The following is a 19,170-nucleotide window of genomic DNA, read 5'->3' on the forward strand; positions in this document are numbered from 1 at the left end:
TGGCAAAACAAATGTATAGCTTCAGTTAAAGACTACTGTCATGGACTTCCCTGGTGGCACAGTGGTTAAGAATCCACCCGCCAATGCAGGGGACACGGGTTCACTCCCTGGTCCGGGAAGATCCCACATGCTGCAGAGCAACTAAGCCTGTGCACCACAACTACAGAGCCTGCGCTCTAGAGCCTGTGAGCCACAACTGTTGAGCCCACATGCTGCAACTACTGAAGCCTGCAAACCTAGAGCCTGTGCTCCACAACCAGAGAAGCCACCGCGCTAAGAAGCCCACGCACCACATCAAAGAGTAGCCCCCACTCGGCGCAGCTAGAGAAAGCCCACACGCAGCAAGCGACAAAGACCCAACACAGCCAATAAATTTAATTAATTAATTAATTAACTTACCCAACACAGCCAGTAAATTTAATTAATTAATTAATTAACTTTAAAAAGGCTACTGTCATGAAGGAGTTGGGATCAAATTTGGCTACATATAATAGAAAACCCAACTAAGAAATTTGTTTTCATCTCACTTTCAAGGAGTCCAAAAGCAGGCAATCAAGTCGTGTGTGAAATGAAGATTCCATCTCTCTCTTTGCCAGGCCATCCTTTTTTTTCCCTTTTTAAATTAACTTTATTTATTTATTGGCTGTGTTGGGTCTTCATTGCTGCATGGGCTTTCTCTTCGTTGCAGTGCACAGGCTTCTCTTGTTGCAGAGCACAGGCTCTAGGCACATGGGCTTCAGTAGTTGCAGCAGGTGGGCTCAACAGTTGTGGCTCGCAGGCTTAGTAGTTGTGGTGCAGAGGCTTAGCTGCTCTGCGACATGTGGGATCTTCCCCGACCAGGGATCAAACCCATGTCCCCTGCATTGGCAGGTGGATTCTTAACCACTGCGCCACCAGGGAAGTCTCACCAGGGTATCCTTAGTACCATGTGATCTCTACCCTCATGGCTGCCTCGTGGTCTCATGATAACCACTGCAGCGCCAGCCTTTTTTAGCAACATTCTGAGCAGGAAGAAGGAAGAAGAGAGAGTGAGAGCAAGGGTAGGAGAGCACTTGTCTGAGCTGAGTCAGCCGACTTTAAAGAGCATTCCCCTTCCCATGCCTTGTGCTTCCGTCTTCCATTTACCATCCATATCTGCTGTGGAAACTAGGGAACATAGTAGTTTATCTGAGCATGTTGCCACCCCAATTGTTTTTTAATATATTTATTTATTTATTTATCGGCTATGTTGGGTCTTTGATGGGTATTTGACACTTCACACGGGCTTTCTCTAATTGTGGTGAGCGGGGGCTACTCTTCATTGTCATGCGTGTGCTCCTCATGGCAGTGGCTTCTCTTGTTGCGGAGCACAGGCCCTGGGCACGTGGGCTTCAGTAGTTGTGGCACATAGGCTCAATAGTTGTGACTCACGGGCTCTAGGGCACAGACTCAATAGTTGTGGCACATGGGCTTAGTTGTTCTGCAGCATGTGGGATCTTCCTGGAGCAGGAATCGAACCCGTCTCTCCTGCATTGGCAGGCAGATCATCCCAATTATTAATATAGCGTTTCTGTTACTAAGAACAGAGGGGAGAGTGGATATTGGGCAGGCAATTAACATTCTCTGCCATGCCAAGAAATTGGTAATGGAAGTGATTAAATTAGAATTACATTTTTTTCTTCTGTGTCTCAGTTCTTTTGAGAAAGACACAGCCATTCCTTTTTAGGTGTAGATGTATTTCTCATAAATGGAACACTGCTTTTTAAATAACAGCTAAGAAAAAGCAAGAGAGGTAGACAGATAATGGATTCATTGAGATTAAGTTTACTCATTGAAATTAGTAAAGTAGTATCAACCTTTTTTATTCTTTAGGGTTCTACAATTCCCATCAACCAGGCCCGTCCAAATCGTAATCTGACCTTCACCAAGAAAGAGCCACTTGGGTAAGACAAGGAGAGAGCCTCTGAGTGACTTGTATTAGTTCGAGAGGACTGAGGATGTTTCTTTCTTCCCCTGCAGTGTCTGTGCCATTATCATCCCCTGGAACTACCCACTAATGATGCTGGCGTGGAAGAGTGCCGCGTGTTTGGCAGCAGGCAATACTTTAGTGCTTAAGCCGGCACAGGTAAGACACGCGGGGCCAGGTGCAGCGTCTCCCCCTCTCCTGTTTACTTAAAACCACAGACATACATTTACAGATATGTCTTTAAACAAAAATGGGATCATATATTACAACATTGTCTTATATATCATGGGCATCTTTTCATATTAGTCAATATTCAATTTTAATAGCTACCCAGTATATCCTATGGGGATTCCATAATCTAGAACTTTCATGACAATGGAAGCAGGCACAGTGTATGTCAGTGAAATCCAGTTCAATTCTTGCAAAATGCCACATGGCCAGTTAATGAGGGGGTTATTTAGAAGAGCTATAAGATATCAAAAGAAAAAGTTTTTTTCAGGCATTCAAATTTTAATTATCAATAATATTGTAAAGTTATGGAAGATGAGGGAAGAGCATGCAAAAGAATGTATATAATTGTGGCAGCTGTGTGGAAATATATACTTGTGGAAAACAAGGAAATAACTTTAAAAATAATTCCAGTGTTAGCGTTCTCAAAAACATCTTTTTAATGCTACAGCAGCTTTTCAAGAAAAAAATATGGTAGCCAACCTAATACCTGGCTAAGCATTTACTCTGAGCAGTGCACAATAGTAGACATTCTGGGGCACCCAAGTTGTGGAGAAAACTTGGTCTCTATTCAAGAAGAGTTTACAGTTTGTTATCTATTAACTATTCTTTTATTTCTTCTTTTAGAACTTAAAAATATACAATTTCATTTGGCATAACTACATGTGACCACAGCCATCTTGTTTTCCTCATTAAAAACAATTTCAGTAAAAAAAACAGGTATACCTTCAAACATTTTTTAATTCAAAGGATACTAAGAGGTAGACAGTGAAGTCTCCCTCTTATTCCTCCAGCCAACCAATTTACCTCCCAGAGGCAACCAGTATTATTTTTATTTATTAGTTTCTTAGGTATTCCAGAGATATTCTCTGTGTATACAAACATATTTTTGAAATTCAACAAATCAATAGATCATTTTTTAAAAGTATTTTTTAACCAATTAAAAAATATACAGGAGGAGAAGGGGAAATGGGAAATCTAATGCTAAACAACAGGCATGAAGTTTCAATGATGCAAGAGGAGTAAGTTCTAGAGGTCTGCTATACATCATTTTGCCTATGGTTAACAACATTGTATTGTACACTTAACAATTTGTGGAGGTCAGATGTCATGTTAAGTGTTGTTACCACGATACAATGCAATATAAAAATAAAATGAAATAGTAGCATTCTATACATACTTACCAAAGGGGGGGGAAACTTATTTTTAAAAAATAGCTTCCAGTGTATAAATAAACAATATTTTATTTAACCAATACCTAATTAGTGGATATTGAGATTTTCCCCACATTTTTGCCATTATAAACTACGTTGCAGTTAATAACCTTTTAAATAGAGCACCATGCACATGTGCAACTTTAGGGTATGTTCCTAATAGAATCACTTAGTTAAAAGATACATGTGTTTGTATGATAGATATTGGCTCATCCTTCCATGGGAATTGGACTATTCACCAGCATCCTGTATGAATGCTGTTTCTCCCAAGCAGCACCACTCATTGAAAGCAAGAAGCTAATAAAGTGAAGAGAGGAGGCAGATGACCTAGCCCAGTGGTGCTCAGTCCTGGCTGCACATTAGAATTGTCTGGAGTTCTCTTTCAAAAAGACTGCTATCTGGGCCCCACTGGCAGAGATTCTGATTTAATTGGTGGGGGTCAGAAGCCAGGCATTGGTATTACTTAAAATCTTCACATTAGTTTCTAAGGTACAGCCAGGGTTGAGAACCACTATACGGTGTCCAAAGAGAGTGCTAAGCATTGAAAACCCCAGTGATTACATAGAATGTTCAAAAATTACTAACGTGTATTGAGTGCTCACTAGTTGCCAGGCATATTATTATAGTAACAAAGACATAAAATTTCTGTCCCCATGGAAATTACAGTCTAGCTCTATCTGCTATTTAAAACTGATAATTTAATGATTGATGATAATTTTAATCCTGAGAATGAAAGACCCAAAGTAGCCATTGTTATGTGAGAGATATCTTTTTATTATGATATGAAACCGTTGGTGGTACTAAGGCCCTGTGGGAATGTCAGGAGGGCTGAATCAGATGGCTTTCCCCCCTTTCACCGGGTAAGAAATATAGATTCCCATGGCTGAAACTGGTCCACGTCTGTCGGGTTCTAACAACGTTTTTAACCTAATATTTAACAATGACCTACTCTTGCCCAGAACACTGCTAAATGCGTTCCCATATATCATTTAAACCTATAATCCTGCCATAATATAAACCTATATTCCAACTGGTTAGCTGAACAGAAGAAAATCAATAGAAATGAAAAAGGATGAGATAAAGATGAAACAACTTATTTTATTTATTAATGGCATAAAATCTTTTTATTCTTACTTTAAAAAATTATCACTAATTCAGGGTAGTTTTTAAAAGTCTTTATATTCATGATGACTTCATACTAAGGCATAATAATATACACTTTGGGCTAGGATGATCTTTAACTCTAGTAGATATAAATCCGCTATTTGAAATATCTTCTTGACAATTTCAAATATTTAGGGGGTTGGAAACCTCATGCCAAGTCCAACTAGATAGCTCCTGTTCTTTCCTAGGACACCACACATATCTCTGTGACCAGTCACCACCTGCCCTTCATTCAGACAGAATGAGAGGACCATTTTCCAGCCACATAATAAATGTTAGTTATGTTTGATTTATTTTATTAACTTCCTCCGTTAAAATATACAAATAGAAGCTCTACTACTTTCTAGTCACAGCTCAATTTTTGCCCATTCCAGTTTTTGAAGCCAAGCTAACAGAGTACTAATTTAAGACTTAATCAGAACTGGTTTTTAAGAGTGTAAAAATATGACTTTCATTTTGCTTCTGAGATATGCAATAGATCTTTAAAATGAGATCTATACCAATTTTTCTGTAAAAAGAAAGGGAAAATAAGTATGTGTTCATTTGAGCAAAAAGAAACATAATAAGGATAAACCAGAGACTAATGAGGTTGATTAGCTAACTACAAGACTTGGGGAGGATGAGGTGTAAAGGATACTGGAGAGGGACGGCTGCTTGCACAGGAGAATAGCACTTCTCTGAACGTGCTTTTGTATAGTCCTCACTTTTGAAAGCATGTTTCCCATGCTCAACAAGACAGCAAATGAACAAATAAAGAAAAGAAATATAATCAACATAGGTGAGGCCAAAATCGAATACAAATAATAAATCAATCAAGGCAATTTTCAAATGACTGCCATCAGCACACCGAAAGGAGAGAGGAAGCACTAACCCAGGTAACTTCTGACTGACATTTGGACTACATGTGCTCAGACTAGAGGCGAGAACACTGCAAATAAGTATTGAATTTAGCAGGCTTCTTTTTTCATTTCGTAGGGACATGGCTTAATCATTCTCAAATTACTTTCTGTACATTTTAGGATTAAGCAAATAAGTAAATATATTGTGGCTATGGGGAGCTATGTTTTTCGCTGTTACAGAGAGTTACAAATATGAAAAGAAAGAAGGATAAAACCTGGCAGATCACCTTTACCAAAGGATCAAAATTAACATTTCCAACACTGGGACTATTCAACAGCATGTTCCTCCTGATATGATGCACTGAGAAAAACCCACCATCACACCTGTGGTGTTCTTGCCAAAGGTGCATAGCCTGAATCTAGTCATGAGGAAGTACAGACAAATCCAGAAAAAGGACACTGAACAAAATAGCCGGCCTGTGTTTGTCAAAAATGTCAGGGTAATGAAATATAAAAGAATACTCAGAATCTCTTCCAGGGGAAGGGAGACTATAGACGTGGTAACTAAATGCGATGCCTGATCTTGGATTTTCTTTTTCTAGAAAGCACATTATTGAGACCATTGGTAAAAACTGAATAGTGAGTGTAAATTAGGTATTCTACCAGTTGTTAATTTCCTGATTTTGATAATTGTATTGTGGTTATGTAAAAGAATCCTTTGGGTTTTTTTTTTTATATATTTATTTATTTATTTATTTATTTATTTATTTTATTGGCTGTGTTGGGTCTTCGTTGCTGCACACGGGCTTTCTCTAGTTGCGGTGAGTGGGGGCTACTCTTCATTATGGTGCACGGGCTTCTCATTGCAGTGGCCTCTTGTTGCAGAGCACAGGCTCTAGGCGTATGGGCTTCAGTAGTTGCGGCACATGGGCTCAATAGTTGTGGCTCACGGGCTCTAGATCGCAGGCTCGATAGTTGTGGCGTACAGGCTTAGTTGCTCCACGGCATGTGGTATCTTCCTGGGGCAGGGATCAAACCCATGTCCCCTGCATTGGCAGGCGGATTCTTACCCACTGCACCACCTAGGAAGTCCAAGAATCCTTTGTTTTAAAGAAATGTACACAAAAGTATTTACAGGTAAAGGGACATATCTGTATCTTAGTCCTTAAACAGTTTCAAGACATAAAGAGAGAGGATAAAGCAAACATAGTAAAATGTTAACACTTGAGGAATCTGGGTGACAGATACATAGGAAGTCTTTGCACTATTTTTTGCAACTTTGCTATGTCAGAAATTATGTCAAAATAAAAGAAAAAATAAAATGAACTCTAGTGTGGCCATAAAAGGAAAAGCTGGGTACTGATCTAAAGGACAGGACAGAATCTGAAGAAGGTAATTGCTGTCTGCTTCTGCTCAGGTCACGCCTTTGACTGCTTTGAAGTTTGCAGAGCTCTCTGTTAAAGCAGGCTTTCCAAAGGGGGTAATCAACATCATTCCAGGCTCAGGTAAGCCCACAAGGACCCACTTTGCTCTAACTAGTGAGTGGTACAAGGGTAGCTGAGTTTTCCCACTGGAGTCTTGTCCTGACATAACTATATTAAAACCAAATACAGTTTACCAGACACTTAAGCATAAACATAGTTACCAAATGTGCTAAAATCTTAAAGTGGAAATACAGTGGTGGATGAGTAGAGTGGGAGGGGTGGAAATTGTACAACATTGTAAAACTACTCTACAGTGGCCCATTTCAATTTTTAAAAATTACTTTGGAAGATTAAAAAATCAAGGCATACCCATCTTTGGGGTACTGACAATTGCATGGAAGATATTATTCAGATTTTTGTCACTTTGTTATTAGTACAGGAAATGTAAAACTAAGATTTAAATGAGAGCTTAGAAATCTACTTCAATGAATTCAAAGCCACCGTTACCATAAGAATTTGATAATGTTTTACTTTTTGTTTTATTGCATAATTTCACAGGTGGCATAGCAGGACAGCGCCTTTCTGAACATCCTGATATCCGCAAACTTGGTTTTACTGGTTCCACTCTGATTGGCAAACAGATCATGAAGAGGTATTGGTTTTAGTGTGTTGATTTGCTAAAAATCCTGTTAAACCAGGACTTTGGCTTTGTTTTCGCTTTTTTAAATAAGGTGCTTTTGGAGGGAGAAAAATCACATCGAATTTAGAAGAGAAATCTTATCACAGCGAGGTATTGAAATGTTTGAATACAATAAAATACTTTCCAAAGTGTAAAGCCCGAAGTCTGTAAAACCAGAGTTGTATTGAAAGTCTTCAGGCTTTAACAATCTGGCACAAAACATTTTCGGTACTAAAGCTGTGGCCCAAATTGGTTTTGGAGCATAAGTAAGAAACTGAAAAGACATATAAAAGACAAATCTGGATTATTTATAAAATGAATTCCTAAAAAGCAGTAACATTAGTTCAAAAACATGCAAACCATCCAAATGTCCAAAATAAGGCAGTTAATGGAATGCTGTGCGGTCACGGAGAAGTTTTGATAACATTGGAGTGTTGTTAAATGGTAAATGGAAAGAAAAATAAAGTATAAAATTATATATTGGGTGATCTTAACTATGTTAAATAAGGCAAAGGCTGTGCTTGGACACAGGCCAGAAATAAGTATATCAAAATGGTAAAAGAACAAAAACAAAAACAAAAAAACAGTCATCATTGAGCCATGGAATGGAACTTTGTGATTTTTTTTCTTTCTGAATTTTTAAGAATATGTTTTAAATGTTTTAAATAACAATACTTTTGCAAATAGGGGGAAATAAACAGTATACTTCTAAAAACTGATATTTTTTTCCCCAATGTGCCAGTAATCTAGTTAAAGGTTAAATTCTTTGGCAGGCCTTTATGTAACCAAAATTCTTATACCCAAAGAATCTGAATTTACCTATGAGAATCTCTAATCATTTGACCACAGAATTTAAAAAGCAGCAAGTTTTTATTATGTAAGATTTCTAATATTCACAAAGCTCACAGAAGTGTAATGAACTCCCATGTGCTCATCAGCTGCAACTGTTATCAGCATTCTACCATTCATGTTTTGTCTTTGAATAAGTTTCTTAGTATTTCTGAGGCTTAATTATGTTTTCCATGCTAAGTAGTCATTTATGGTTGAAGAAACAAGAGAGAGAAACTGATAGACAAACTAAATGCTCTTATTCCATTTATTTTTCTCTAGCTGTGCTGTGAGCAACTTGAAGAAAGTTTCCCTTGAACTTGGTGGCAAATCCCCACTTATTATATTCAGTGACTGTGAACTTGACAACGCTGTGCGAATGGTAAGAGTAGGTCAAATCCAATTAAGTAGGTGCCTACTTCTGAAACACATTTCACCTCCTTGTTTATCAGGAACCTTAGAGTGAGGTTTGGTTTTATCTAATCATAAACAGAAACCATTCTCTTTATGCTTAGATTTGGGACTGCTCAGGGCACTTAATTTAAAAAATAATGTCATTATAATTAAAGACGTTTTTAAAACTTGGAGGCCAGGTTTTTACAAACTGATGTAGAGATTTATAAACATTTATGATTTATATAAACTGATGTAGCAATTTTAAAAGCAAAATTCAGTATACAAATATTACATTTAAATGTATAGCATAATCTAAATTTTCTTATAACACAAAATCTGTTTTTATCACTATGTCCTTATTATGTACATTTTTTTTAAGTACTCATGGACCAGAAGGGGGAAAGGAGAAGCAAAATTCCTAAAAATATCAAAACCAAGAATCTCCAAGCATCACTAACTAGGCCAAGGGCTTGTGTTCTTTCCTGACTTCTCTGTGTTGTCTGCTGTCTTCCAGTAACACCTAATTCTCAGTGTGTGCAATTTTATAATAATCTTGACTTCCCCAGTAATAACAATATTTTCTCTTTTGCTGCCAAAGGGCATGGGAGCAGTATTTTTCAACAAAGGAGAGAACTGTATTGCAGCTGGTCGGCTGTTTGTGGAAGAATCCATCCACGATGAATTTGTGACAAGAGTGGTAAGTGAGCATCTTCACGTTTGCCCTGTGAGTTGTATAGAAATTGCCTTTACTTTAAAAGTGCTTCTGAGATTATTATTTTTAGATGTGATGATAGCACTGTGGTTATATTTTCAAAAAACAACACAATCCTTATCTTTTAGAAGTACTTTCTGACATATTCACAGATTAGGTTATGGTATCTGGACTTTGCTTCAAAATAACCCAAAAGGGGAGGGAGAAAGTGGGGGAAAAAAATGGTCATGAGTTGGCAGTTGTTGAAGCTGACTGATGGGTACGTGGAGTTTCGTTATATTATTTGCCCACTTTTATAAGTGCTTACAATTTTTCATAGTAAAAAGTTATGTCTATGTTAGAAAAGCTGATAAAGTATACTTAAGAGCTATTACTACCTATACCTTGCTCTGCATTTATAGTATATTAGATCCTTCATATTTGTGGAAGATATACTCCTAGATTATTATAAATCCCTAAATTGGCTATGAGAGATATACTACTAGATTCTTACAAATGCTGAATTTACAGTTAAATAATAGCATACTATTTCCTCCACTAAGATAGACAGATAGATAGATACATATATACATACCCCCTGTAGTTGGGCATGATTCCATAAATATGAGACTAAAAGTCATTCATAGAACTATTAAGATGAATTCTGTGGCTAAAATGAACTCTAAACATACTACACTATATTGTTGTTATGGTAATAGTAATCACGAATTTGTTTCTATTTAAAAAACCAGCACCCAGCTTTTTTCCCTTCAGCGCCAGTTCCCCCATCATGAGGCACCTTTCCTCATCAGCGTGGAAAACAAGGAAGTCATATGGAGAGGCAGGTGGTGGGCAGTGGCTGCTTCAGGAACATCCCTGTCATTCAATTTTGTGCCTCAGTACAATACAAGTTACAGCACTACACGTCATGGGTTTTCATAACTGCAACTGGTTGAAATTTCAAGTGCTGAGACCAGAACTGTCAAGGATTTGCCGTATCAGTCCATCAATAAACATGTTTTGCACACATAGGAAGAGTGTTCATTTCTTCGTTCCACAGCTATGTCTTGAGCACTCACTGAGGGATTATTGCCAGACCTGAATTCAAACTCATGGCCCTGTGGGGTCATGGTAACGCCCATTCTTTCTCCTTATTAGAATTGGACTTAACATCAGGAAATGCAGAGGTAGTTTAAGATAACCAAGGGGTATATATCAGCAATGAACATTGTTCGATAAAGATGGTTTTTCATTGGAACATTCTGGCATATCCTCTGTTGTGGCTGTACCATGAAAATTTCACAAGTGCAGTCTGCCATATTTGGGGAGAGGAAAAAGACAACAATGTGGCCATTTTAGAAATTATTTTGCCATGAAGTGTCTAAGTAAGCTGTATTAACAAAAATTCCAGAACATCAGGTTTGCTATTTTAATGCATTAACATTCAGGATAATTTTAAATTAGTATATGTTGCTTATGTTCCATTAAAATGCAGTGGTTAAAAGCTTGGGCTTTCACGTCAAGAAAACTCTACAGTATTTAGTGGTTGTACGCCCTTGGGCAAGTCACTTAGCTTCTCTGATCCTCGACTTCCTCATACGTAAGATGGAAATAATAAATGTCTACCTCCAGTGCTACTGTGAAGACTAAATGAGGACACATCTTTGAACAGCTTAGCACAACACCCATCACACAGAAGAAGCTTAGTCAAGGGTATCCATTATTATTATTAACAGTCAATTGTGTTTTGTGAACCGGGTGACATACAGGTGGAAGAAATTAAAAAGATGAAAATTGGTGATCCACTTGACAGATCTACTGATCACGGGCCCCAAAACCATAAGGCCCATCTGGAAAAGCTTCTGCAATACTGTGAAGCCGGAGTGAAAGAGGGGGCCACCTTGGTGTATGGAGGAAGACAAGTCCAAAGGCCAGGTAAGATCACCTCCGTTGGAGGAATACGGGTGGCCCAACTTCTTAAGTTGGAATAAATGGTAACAGTTTTCGTTACAGCACCATCTTGCCTCAAAAGTAAACAGTGGCATTTATGTTATGATCAGAAGAATTACTTTCTAGATCCTGCTTGGACACTTATAAGCTGTGATATCTTCAACCTCATTTTTTCTGAGCCTCAGTCGTAAAATGCGAAGAAATGTACACATCCTGCCTTATGAGGCTGTGAAAATCAAATAAAATGGATGTGACAGGCCCTTAGCTGTGCAGTAAACAAGTGTAATGGGTAGCGGTGTTGTTCAGGCTCTGGTGCTTTTCATCCCTGGCAATGCAAGATTTCAGCTCAGCCAGCTTAGCCTGGGAAGGATTCACTCCTGTTGTCTAACGTAGTACTTGTTAGAAGTATGTGAATAGCTCCACGTCATGATACCCAAAAGGAGAGAAAAACAAACAGCAACTGTAAAACCTCATGTTTTACTGTTGTAATTAGATTGTGCACCAGCAGGACAGCTGAATATGATGTGCTCCGATGGGATTCAGTGTGTAACACAGTATCACCTATGAAGTATTCTTGCCAAAAATGTTTAACCATGAATCTAATCATGCCTTTAGGTCATATTTTCCATTTACAAGAAATACAAGGGATAGAGGAACAAGTTAAATACCATCCCAAGGAAGCAGTGACAAATCTGGGATGTGGAAAATATTCTGCAGGACAGCTGCAACAGTCTGTTTAACAAATCAGTGGCATGAAAAATGAGGGGCAGGGTAAAGGGGAGAAATATTCCAGGTTAGTGGACACAAGCTATCTAACAACCAAATGCAATGCGGTACTTATTTGAATCCTGAATCAAACAAAGCAACTACAAAAAGGTATTTTCTAGAAATCAGAAATTAAATACAAGTATCAAGTCATTATGTTGTATACCTGAAACTAATATATTATATGTCAATTGCATTTCAATTAAAAAATTAGAAGTTAAAACAAGGAATTGAAATGTAAAATAAACTATGAATAAGGAGTTAGCTTTAATTGTTAGGTGTGCTAATGTATTGTGGTATGTAATAAAATGTCCTTGGTTTTCACAGTTTTGTACTGAAATACTTAAGAGTATAAATTGTAACCTCTGGAATTTGCTTTAAACTATTTCAGCAAGGAAAAAAATGAATCACATATGGCAAACTATGCATAAAGATTTATTTTACTATTCATTATACTATTTTCTCTACTTTTACATGTTTGAAATTTTTGTAATAAGGACATTAAAAATATAAGAACCTAGGAATGCTAACACCAAATAGGAAAATGAAAGCCTTCTTAGTTTTACTGACCCAGAAGGGAAGAAAAGAATTTATAATGTAATTAAATGAGAGAACTACTAATTGAAAATTACCCTGTAATTGATGTTATTTTCTTCTGTTTTTCAAATAGGCTTTTTCATGGAACCTACTGTCTTCACAGATGTGGAAGACCACATGTATCTTGCCAAAGAGGAATCCTTCGGGCCTATTATGGTCATTTCTAAATTCCAAAATGGGTATGTTCCTCAGGTATAATTTGACCGAATTGCCTAGATACTTTTTTTCTGCCATTGTGCTATATACAGAGCATGAAATCAATGAACATATAATTTTCTACCATAAGAATAATTGACAAATAATTAGAAGAGAATGCTAACCAATGTAGACTGTAATATATTTTTGCTCCTCAGCTTAAATTAAGGGCTGATATCATGGGATGTTTGCTAAGTTTTAGTTTTCGTACAGTCAACATTTGATATCTCTGGGGTGAGGTCAGTAACTGAGAATAACAGAACGGGTTTTCGAATTTACATTTCTTGGGAAGGCAGCATCTATGAAATCTGATTTCCCCAAAGAGCGTTTTCTCCATAGGGGATCATACCCCCGAAAGCCTAACACTCAGCTCTTTGTAGAAATGTTCACAATCACCATATAATCAACCGTAAATGACATACTGGTTTGTTATGGTGCCTGAAACTTTCCAAAGTGTTTTTTAGCATATCAAAGAGGGCCGTATGTTAACTGAGCTCATATCAGAATATTTAATACAATAGACTCTCAAGGTATACTGCACACTGTTCTTCAGAATTCTGGCTTTAGTTTTCCTTTAACCAATGAGAAAACAGAATACAGAATTCAGAAGGGCTTCTTGCTCTTTGATAGACATATTGTAAGAGACCTTTGGGGACACTAAGCTGTAGTGAGTAGCCTTCTGACACACTGATCCAAGGATGCCCTATTAACCTCTTTTCCTTATTATAAATTCCCCCATAGCTTGGTCTTCACATTAAACATGCAGATATTAGAAGCCAGGTTTAGGGGATGTAAGTCTAGATAAGTAACAGGTCCTGTCCTCAAGGAGGTCACCATCTAATAGGCGAGACAGACAAGGAGACAGGCAATTAACCCCAGAAGGCCTAGTGGGAGGTGCAGTGGGTAGAGTCTGCACTGACTGCCTCTGTGGGCTTGGGCTGCTTACTTAATTCCCCTGTTGAGTTTCTCTATTTGTGAAGTTGGGTTATTAATAGTATCTACCTTTTGAGGTCAGTGTAAAAGTTAAATGTCAAGTGTTTGCTGTTGGTGCCATTAATCATTATGCTAGTTATTATTCTAGAAGTGGTCAAGGTGTGCTGTGAAGCTATGTCCTCTCAATAGTCCTCAATGCACAATGGCATACAGCCATCTTTGGGCCTTAGTCCAGTCTATAAATATTTGCGGTGCAATCAGGTGCAATGCATCAAGGGTGAGAGTTTTAGCAGAACCTCAGTCCACTCCCACTTAGATTCCACATTTCTCATGAGAGTTGAAAATTGTGTATAGTCAAGATTACCTTTCAAAATCCCTTGGGAAAGTACCACCTTGAAGCCTATGCTGTCTCTCAAAGAATTCAGCACAACTAATTTTTCCTCCAGTTTTGGAACAGAAATCCTGTTTCTTTGCCAGAGCCCCAGATGAAATCTTGGCTTGCATTTACTGGCCATGTTGTAGAAAATTCATGCATCTTTTAACATTAGTATGACACTCATAAAGATGAGATCCTCACACTATGGCAGGCATGCTGGAACTGGACCCAACTGAGAGAAGAGCAGGCTCATGTCTGCACTTACCTGGCTGTACACAGACTGCATCAAAAGGCAGGAAAGTCACCAGACCCACTTAGGGGAGGGTTTTACTACCCTTTTATTGGATTAGCATGTGAATTGAGTTCACTCTCATTTGATGCTGTAACACCCTAGTATACAGAAAAATAAGATGTTCTCCCTGCCCTCAGGAACTTCTAGTCTAGCTAGAAGGTGAACCACAAATACACGAAAAGTTAAACCAAAATACTGAGCTGCAGGAATACCTGGTACCCGATTATAGCTCAGTGAGCATTTCCTGTGTTCCAGACACTGTTAACTCATTTAATCCTCATGACAATGAGACAAGTGCTATTATTATTATTATTTCCATTTTTTCACAAGAATAAACAGAAGCAGGGGGAGGTGAAGTCATTTGCCCAAGGTCACCCAGGCAGTCTGACTGCACAGCCTTCTCACCAGGCCACTCCACTCCACTGCCTAAACTGGGGCACTGGTGGGATCTGGGAAGGCTTCAGGGTGAGGCATGGGATGAATGAGGCTTGAACTGTGCCTGTAAAATCTGGATAGATGGAGGGACGTAGGAGGCGCCCTGAGAATATATCTCTAAATGAAGCTCTAGGGAGAAGAAAATAAATGGGGTAGTCATGAAGGAGAAGCAATGAAGAAGATTGAAAAGATGACTTCAGATTTTAAAAGGTGTTGCATGATGTACAACATGAAGAATACAGTACTAGGGTTGTAATATTTCATTGGGAGTTTCTTTTGGTGTACGCCTGGAATATTTCATTTATAAAAATGTAAGCACATTGGCAGTAATGTTTTCCTGTTTCTAGCACGAAGGCAAAAAACAGAACATAAAATGAAAGTGTTTTGCTTTTACATTTAACGAGGTTTTATGTCTTCCTAAAAACATCTTGTAGGGACATCGATGGAGTGTTGCAGCGAGCAAATAATACAGAGTACGGCTTGGCCTCCGGGGTTTTTACAAGAGACATAAATAAAGCTATGTATGTGAGTGAAAAACTAGAGGCAGGAACTGTTTTTATTAACACCTACAACAAGACGGATGTGGCGGCCCCTTTCGGCGGAGTTAAGCAGTCTGGCTTTGGAAAAGACTTAGGTATGAGTATGCCTTTCCCTTTCTACTGCCCATCACAGAATAGTGTGCTTCATGCTTCATGCAACATTCGTGTGTTTCTTTGAAGGGCATTTCCTGCATGGCAGCTGGATCTGGGCTTTCAAGGGTACTGATTTTTTTTTTTCAATGTTAAACATTTTCATTGAACATAACATACACATAGAAAAGTATGTAAATTGTGTGCAAAAGTATTTCCTTTGAAAAAAGAAGATTCATGTTGAAAAGAAAACCCTGACAGTATCTTTTGTTGTTAGTTTTTTACCTGACATTCAGCATGAACTTGGTTTAGATGTCATGGGACCAAGTGGAACCAAGAGAGGAAAATGGGTAGAAGGCAATAACCAGCTAGCCCCAAGAAGAATCCTGTCTCTGAGCCGCCTGGCAGTCTTTCAGAGTCAACACTGAAACTGGCAGGGTTTTCTGAGCATCTGGGAGCGCAGATTGAGAGTCTGCAGAGAACCCAAAATATAATTCACTGTGGGCAGCAACACTATCACATTTCCAGTTATAGCTTACTTTGAACACTAAATACGTACCAGGCCCTATTCTGAGACTCTACCTATAATAGCACGAGCAGTCCTCACAATAGCCATGGGAGCTTAGGTGCTAGTATTATGTTTCTTTTGCAGATGAGAACAATGGGGCTCAGAGAGGTTGCATAACTTGCCTGAAGTCAGCCAGCCAGCTACTGGCAAAGAGCACGCAAAACCAGGCAGTCCAGCTGTGCAGCTCATGTTCTCACGCCCCACAGTCAGTCTGGCAAGTTGTTTCAAAAATTGAAATGCTTGTGATTTACCAAAATTACAGTCCACTAACATAAGTATTTTTACATTTTCTATTTCATCATGACTTTTGGCAATGTATTTGCAACAGTAAAAGAGGCTCTCGTTTTAAATTCCATTGAGTTGAAGGTAAAGGCATTTTTTTTTTCACGTCTTCAATCTGGCTTTCATCCCTGGATGCAAAACACAGGGGGAAATTTTCTTAGGGAAATTATAAAGTGAGGCAACAGTGTTCCACTTGTTTTTTGATAAAGAATGATCGACCCACTTCATGTCTGTTTTATTATAAAATAGTAGACTTTGTCTAACAGTTTCTTCCTCTCCTAATTTGAAACCCCCTCAGCCCAATGGTCCCCAGGTGCACATTGGATTAGAATCACCTGGGAGCTTTAATTTGACTACTATATGTCTTGGCATGTTTCTCCTTGGGTTTATCTGCCTGGGACTCTCTGCGCTTCCTGCACTTGGGTAGCTATTTCTTTTCCCATGTTAGGGAAGTTTTCAACTATAGTCTCTTCCAGTATTTTCTCAGGTCCTTTCTCTCTCTCTCCTCCTTCTGGGACCCCTATAATGCGAATGTTGGTGCATTTAACATTGTCCCAGAGGTCTCTTAGGCTGTCTTCAGTTCTTTTCAGTCTTTTTTCTTTATTCTTTTCCGTATCAGTGATTATCACCATTCTGTCTTCCAGGTCACTTATTCACCCTTCTGCCTCAGTTAATCTGCTATTGGTTCCTTCCAGTGTATTTTTCATTTCAGTTATTGTGTTGCATATCTCTGTTTGTTTGTTCTTTAATTCTTCTAGGTCTTTGGTAAACTTTTCTTGCAACTTTTCGATCTTTGCATCCAATCTTTTTTCAAAGTCCTGGATCATCTTCACCATCATTATTCTGAATTCTTTTTCTGGAAGAGTGCCTATCTCCTCTTCATTTAGTTGTTTTTCTGGGGTTTTATCTTGTCCCTTCATCTGGTACAAAGTCTTTTGCCTTTTCATTTTCTGTCTTTCTGTGGCTGTGAGTTTCAGTTCCACAAGATGAAATAGTGCTGATACTGCTTGATTCTGCTGTCTGCCCTCTTGTGGAGGAAGCTGTCTAGGAGGCTCGTGGGTGCTTCCTGATGGGAGGGACTGATGGTGGGTTGGGCTGGGTGGGTGGAGCTCAGTAAAACTTTAATCTGATTTGGTGAGTGGAGCTCAGTGACACTTTAATCTGCTTGTCTGCCAATGGGTGGGGCTGTGTTCCCACCCTGGTAGTCGTTTGGCCTGAGGTGGCCCAGCCCTGGAGCTTACAGGCTCTTTGGTGGAGCTAATGGTGGACTCTGGAAGGGCTCACGCCAATAAGCACTTCTCAGAACCCCTGCTGCCAGTTCCCCTGTCTCCTCGGTGAGCCACAGCTGCCCCCCACCTCTGCAGGCAACCCTCCAACACCAGCAGGTAGGTCTGGTTCAGTCTCCTATGGGGTCACTGCTCCTTCCCCTGGGTCCTGGTGAGCACACTTTTTTGTGTGCCCTCCAAGAGTGGAGTCTCTGTTTCCCCCAGTCCTGTGGAGGTCCTGCAATCAAATCCCGCTGGCTTTCAAAGTCTGATTCTCTGGGGATTCTTCCTCCCGTTGCTGGACCGGCAGGTTAGGAAGCCTGATGTGGGGCTCAGAACCCTCAGGACTTCTGCGGTATAACTGTTCTCCAGCTTGTGAGTCACCCACCCAGCATTTATGGGATTTGATTTTAACGCGATTGCGCCCCTCCTACCGTCTCATTGTGGCTTCTCCTTTGTCTCTGGATGTGGGGTGGTGTTTTTTTTTGGTGAGTTCCAGTGTCTTTCTGTCGATGGTTGTTCAGCAGTTACTTGTAATTCCGGTGCTCTTGCAGGAGGGAGTGAGCGCACGTCCTCCTATTCCGCCATCTTGATTCTTCTCCACCTGGGAGCTTTAAAAAAAATGCAAAGATGCTGATTTAATTGGTCTAGGGTATGACCTGGGATCAGGAATTTTAAAACCTCCCTAAGGTGATTCTATTTTAATGTTAACAAACCTGGGTTTAGCTCAACTTCCAGAATCATATATTCATTAGTTTCACCTGTGGTATTCATGCCCTTTAACTGCTGTAGAAATCGATGACTGTGGTAGCTCAAAATAGGAACGGAATAGAAACAGAAAGGCGGACCCATTTATTTTTTCCTGGATATGCTCTCTGTGTCTCTAACATACTACATAAATCAGGAAGACTGCATTTGCCTTATCTTTATTATTTTTTTAAGAGTGTGGTTTTATTATACTTTATTTTTACAATCAAGACTTATTTATTTATTTATTTTGGGCTGCATTGGGTCTTCATTGCTGTGCGAGGGCTTTCTCTAGTTGTGGTGAATGGGGGCTACTCTTCACTGCGGTGTGCGGGCTTCTCATTGTGGTGGCTTCTCTTGTGGAGCACGGGCTCTGGGCACACAGGCTTCAGTAGTTGTGGCACATGGGCTGGTTAGTTGTGGCTCATGGGCTCTAGATCACAGGCTTAGTAGTTGTGGCGCCCAGGCTTAGTTGCTCCGAGGCATGTGGGATCTTCCCGGACCAGGGATCAAAGCCATGTCCCCTGCGTTGGCAGGAGGATTCTTAACCACTGCACCACGAGGGAAGTCCCTCCCTTCTCTTTAAAATTAGATGAGACCAAATGATCTCAAACTTTCTTTCCTCTGCTCTATGCTGCTTCATTTAATGTAATTGGAAGGACAGTATCCTGATCACTTCTGTTCAGCCTAGATGGGCAAGGAACAGAGATAGAGATTTGTCATCAAGC

General features: G+C 39.3%; 1 protein-coding gene across 3 annotated transcripts in view; it reads left to right on the forward strand.

The window, feature by feature from the left end:
• The window catches only part of ALDH1L2 (aldehyde dehydrogenase 1 family member L2), a 56,872-nt gene that overhangs the window by 32,988 nt on the left and 4,714 nt on the right, over positions 1–19,170 (forward strand). Inside the window, exons 14-23 of one of the 3 annotated variants that reach the window (XR_009054686.1) lie at positions 1,852–1,922; positions 1,999–2,104; positions 6,808–6,895; positions 7,373–7,466; positions 8,604–8,703; positions 9,316–9,414; positions 11,178–11,343; positions 11,974–12,151; positions 12,794–12,899; positions 15,386–15,411. Coding sequence is in view for 2 of the 3 variants with exons in the window: in XM_057741615.1 (XP_057597598.1) it covers positions 1,852–1,922; positions 1,999–2,104; positions 6,808–6,895; positions 7,373–7,466; positions 8,604–8,703; positions 9,316–9,414; positions 11,178–11,343; positions 12,794–12,899; positions 15,386–15,585 (1,030 nt within the window). In the remaining variant the exon portion in view is untranslated. Of the gene's footprint in view, positions 1–1,851; positions 1,923–1,998; positions 2,105–6,807; positions 6,896–7,372; positions 7,467–8,603; positions 8,704–9,315; positions 9,415–11,177; positions 11,344–11,973; positions 12,152–12,793; positions 12,913–15,385; positions 15,586–19,170 lie in introns of those variants that run through there. The other 2 variants (XM_057741615.1, XM_057741616.1) reach the window with 2 other exon arrangements.

Source organism: Hippopotamus amphibius, chromosome 7 (genome assembly GCF_030028045.1).
Source record: "Hippopotamus amphibius kiboko isolate mHipAmp2 chromosome 7, mHipAmp2.hap2, whole genome shotgun sequence".
NCBI lineage: Eukaryota > Metazoa > Chordata > Mammalia > Artiodactyla > Hippopotamidae > Hippopotamus > Hippopotamus amphibius.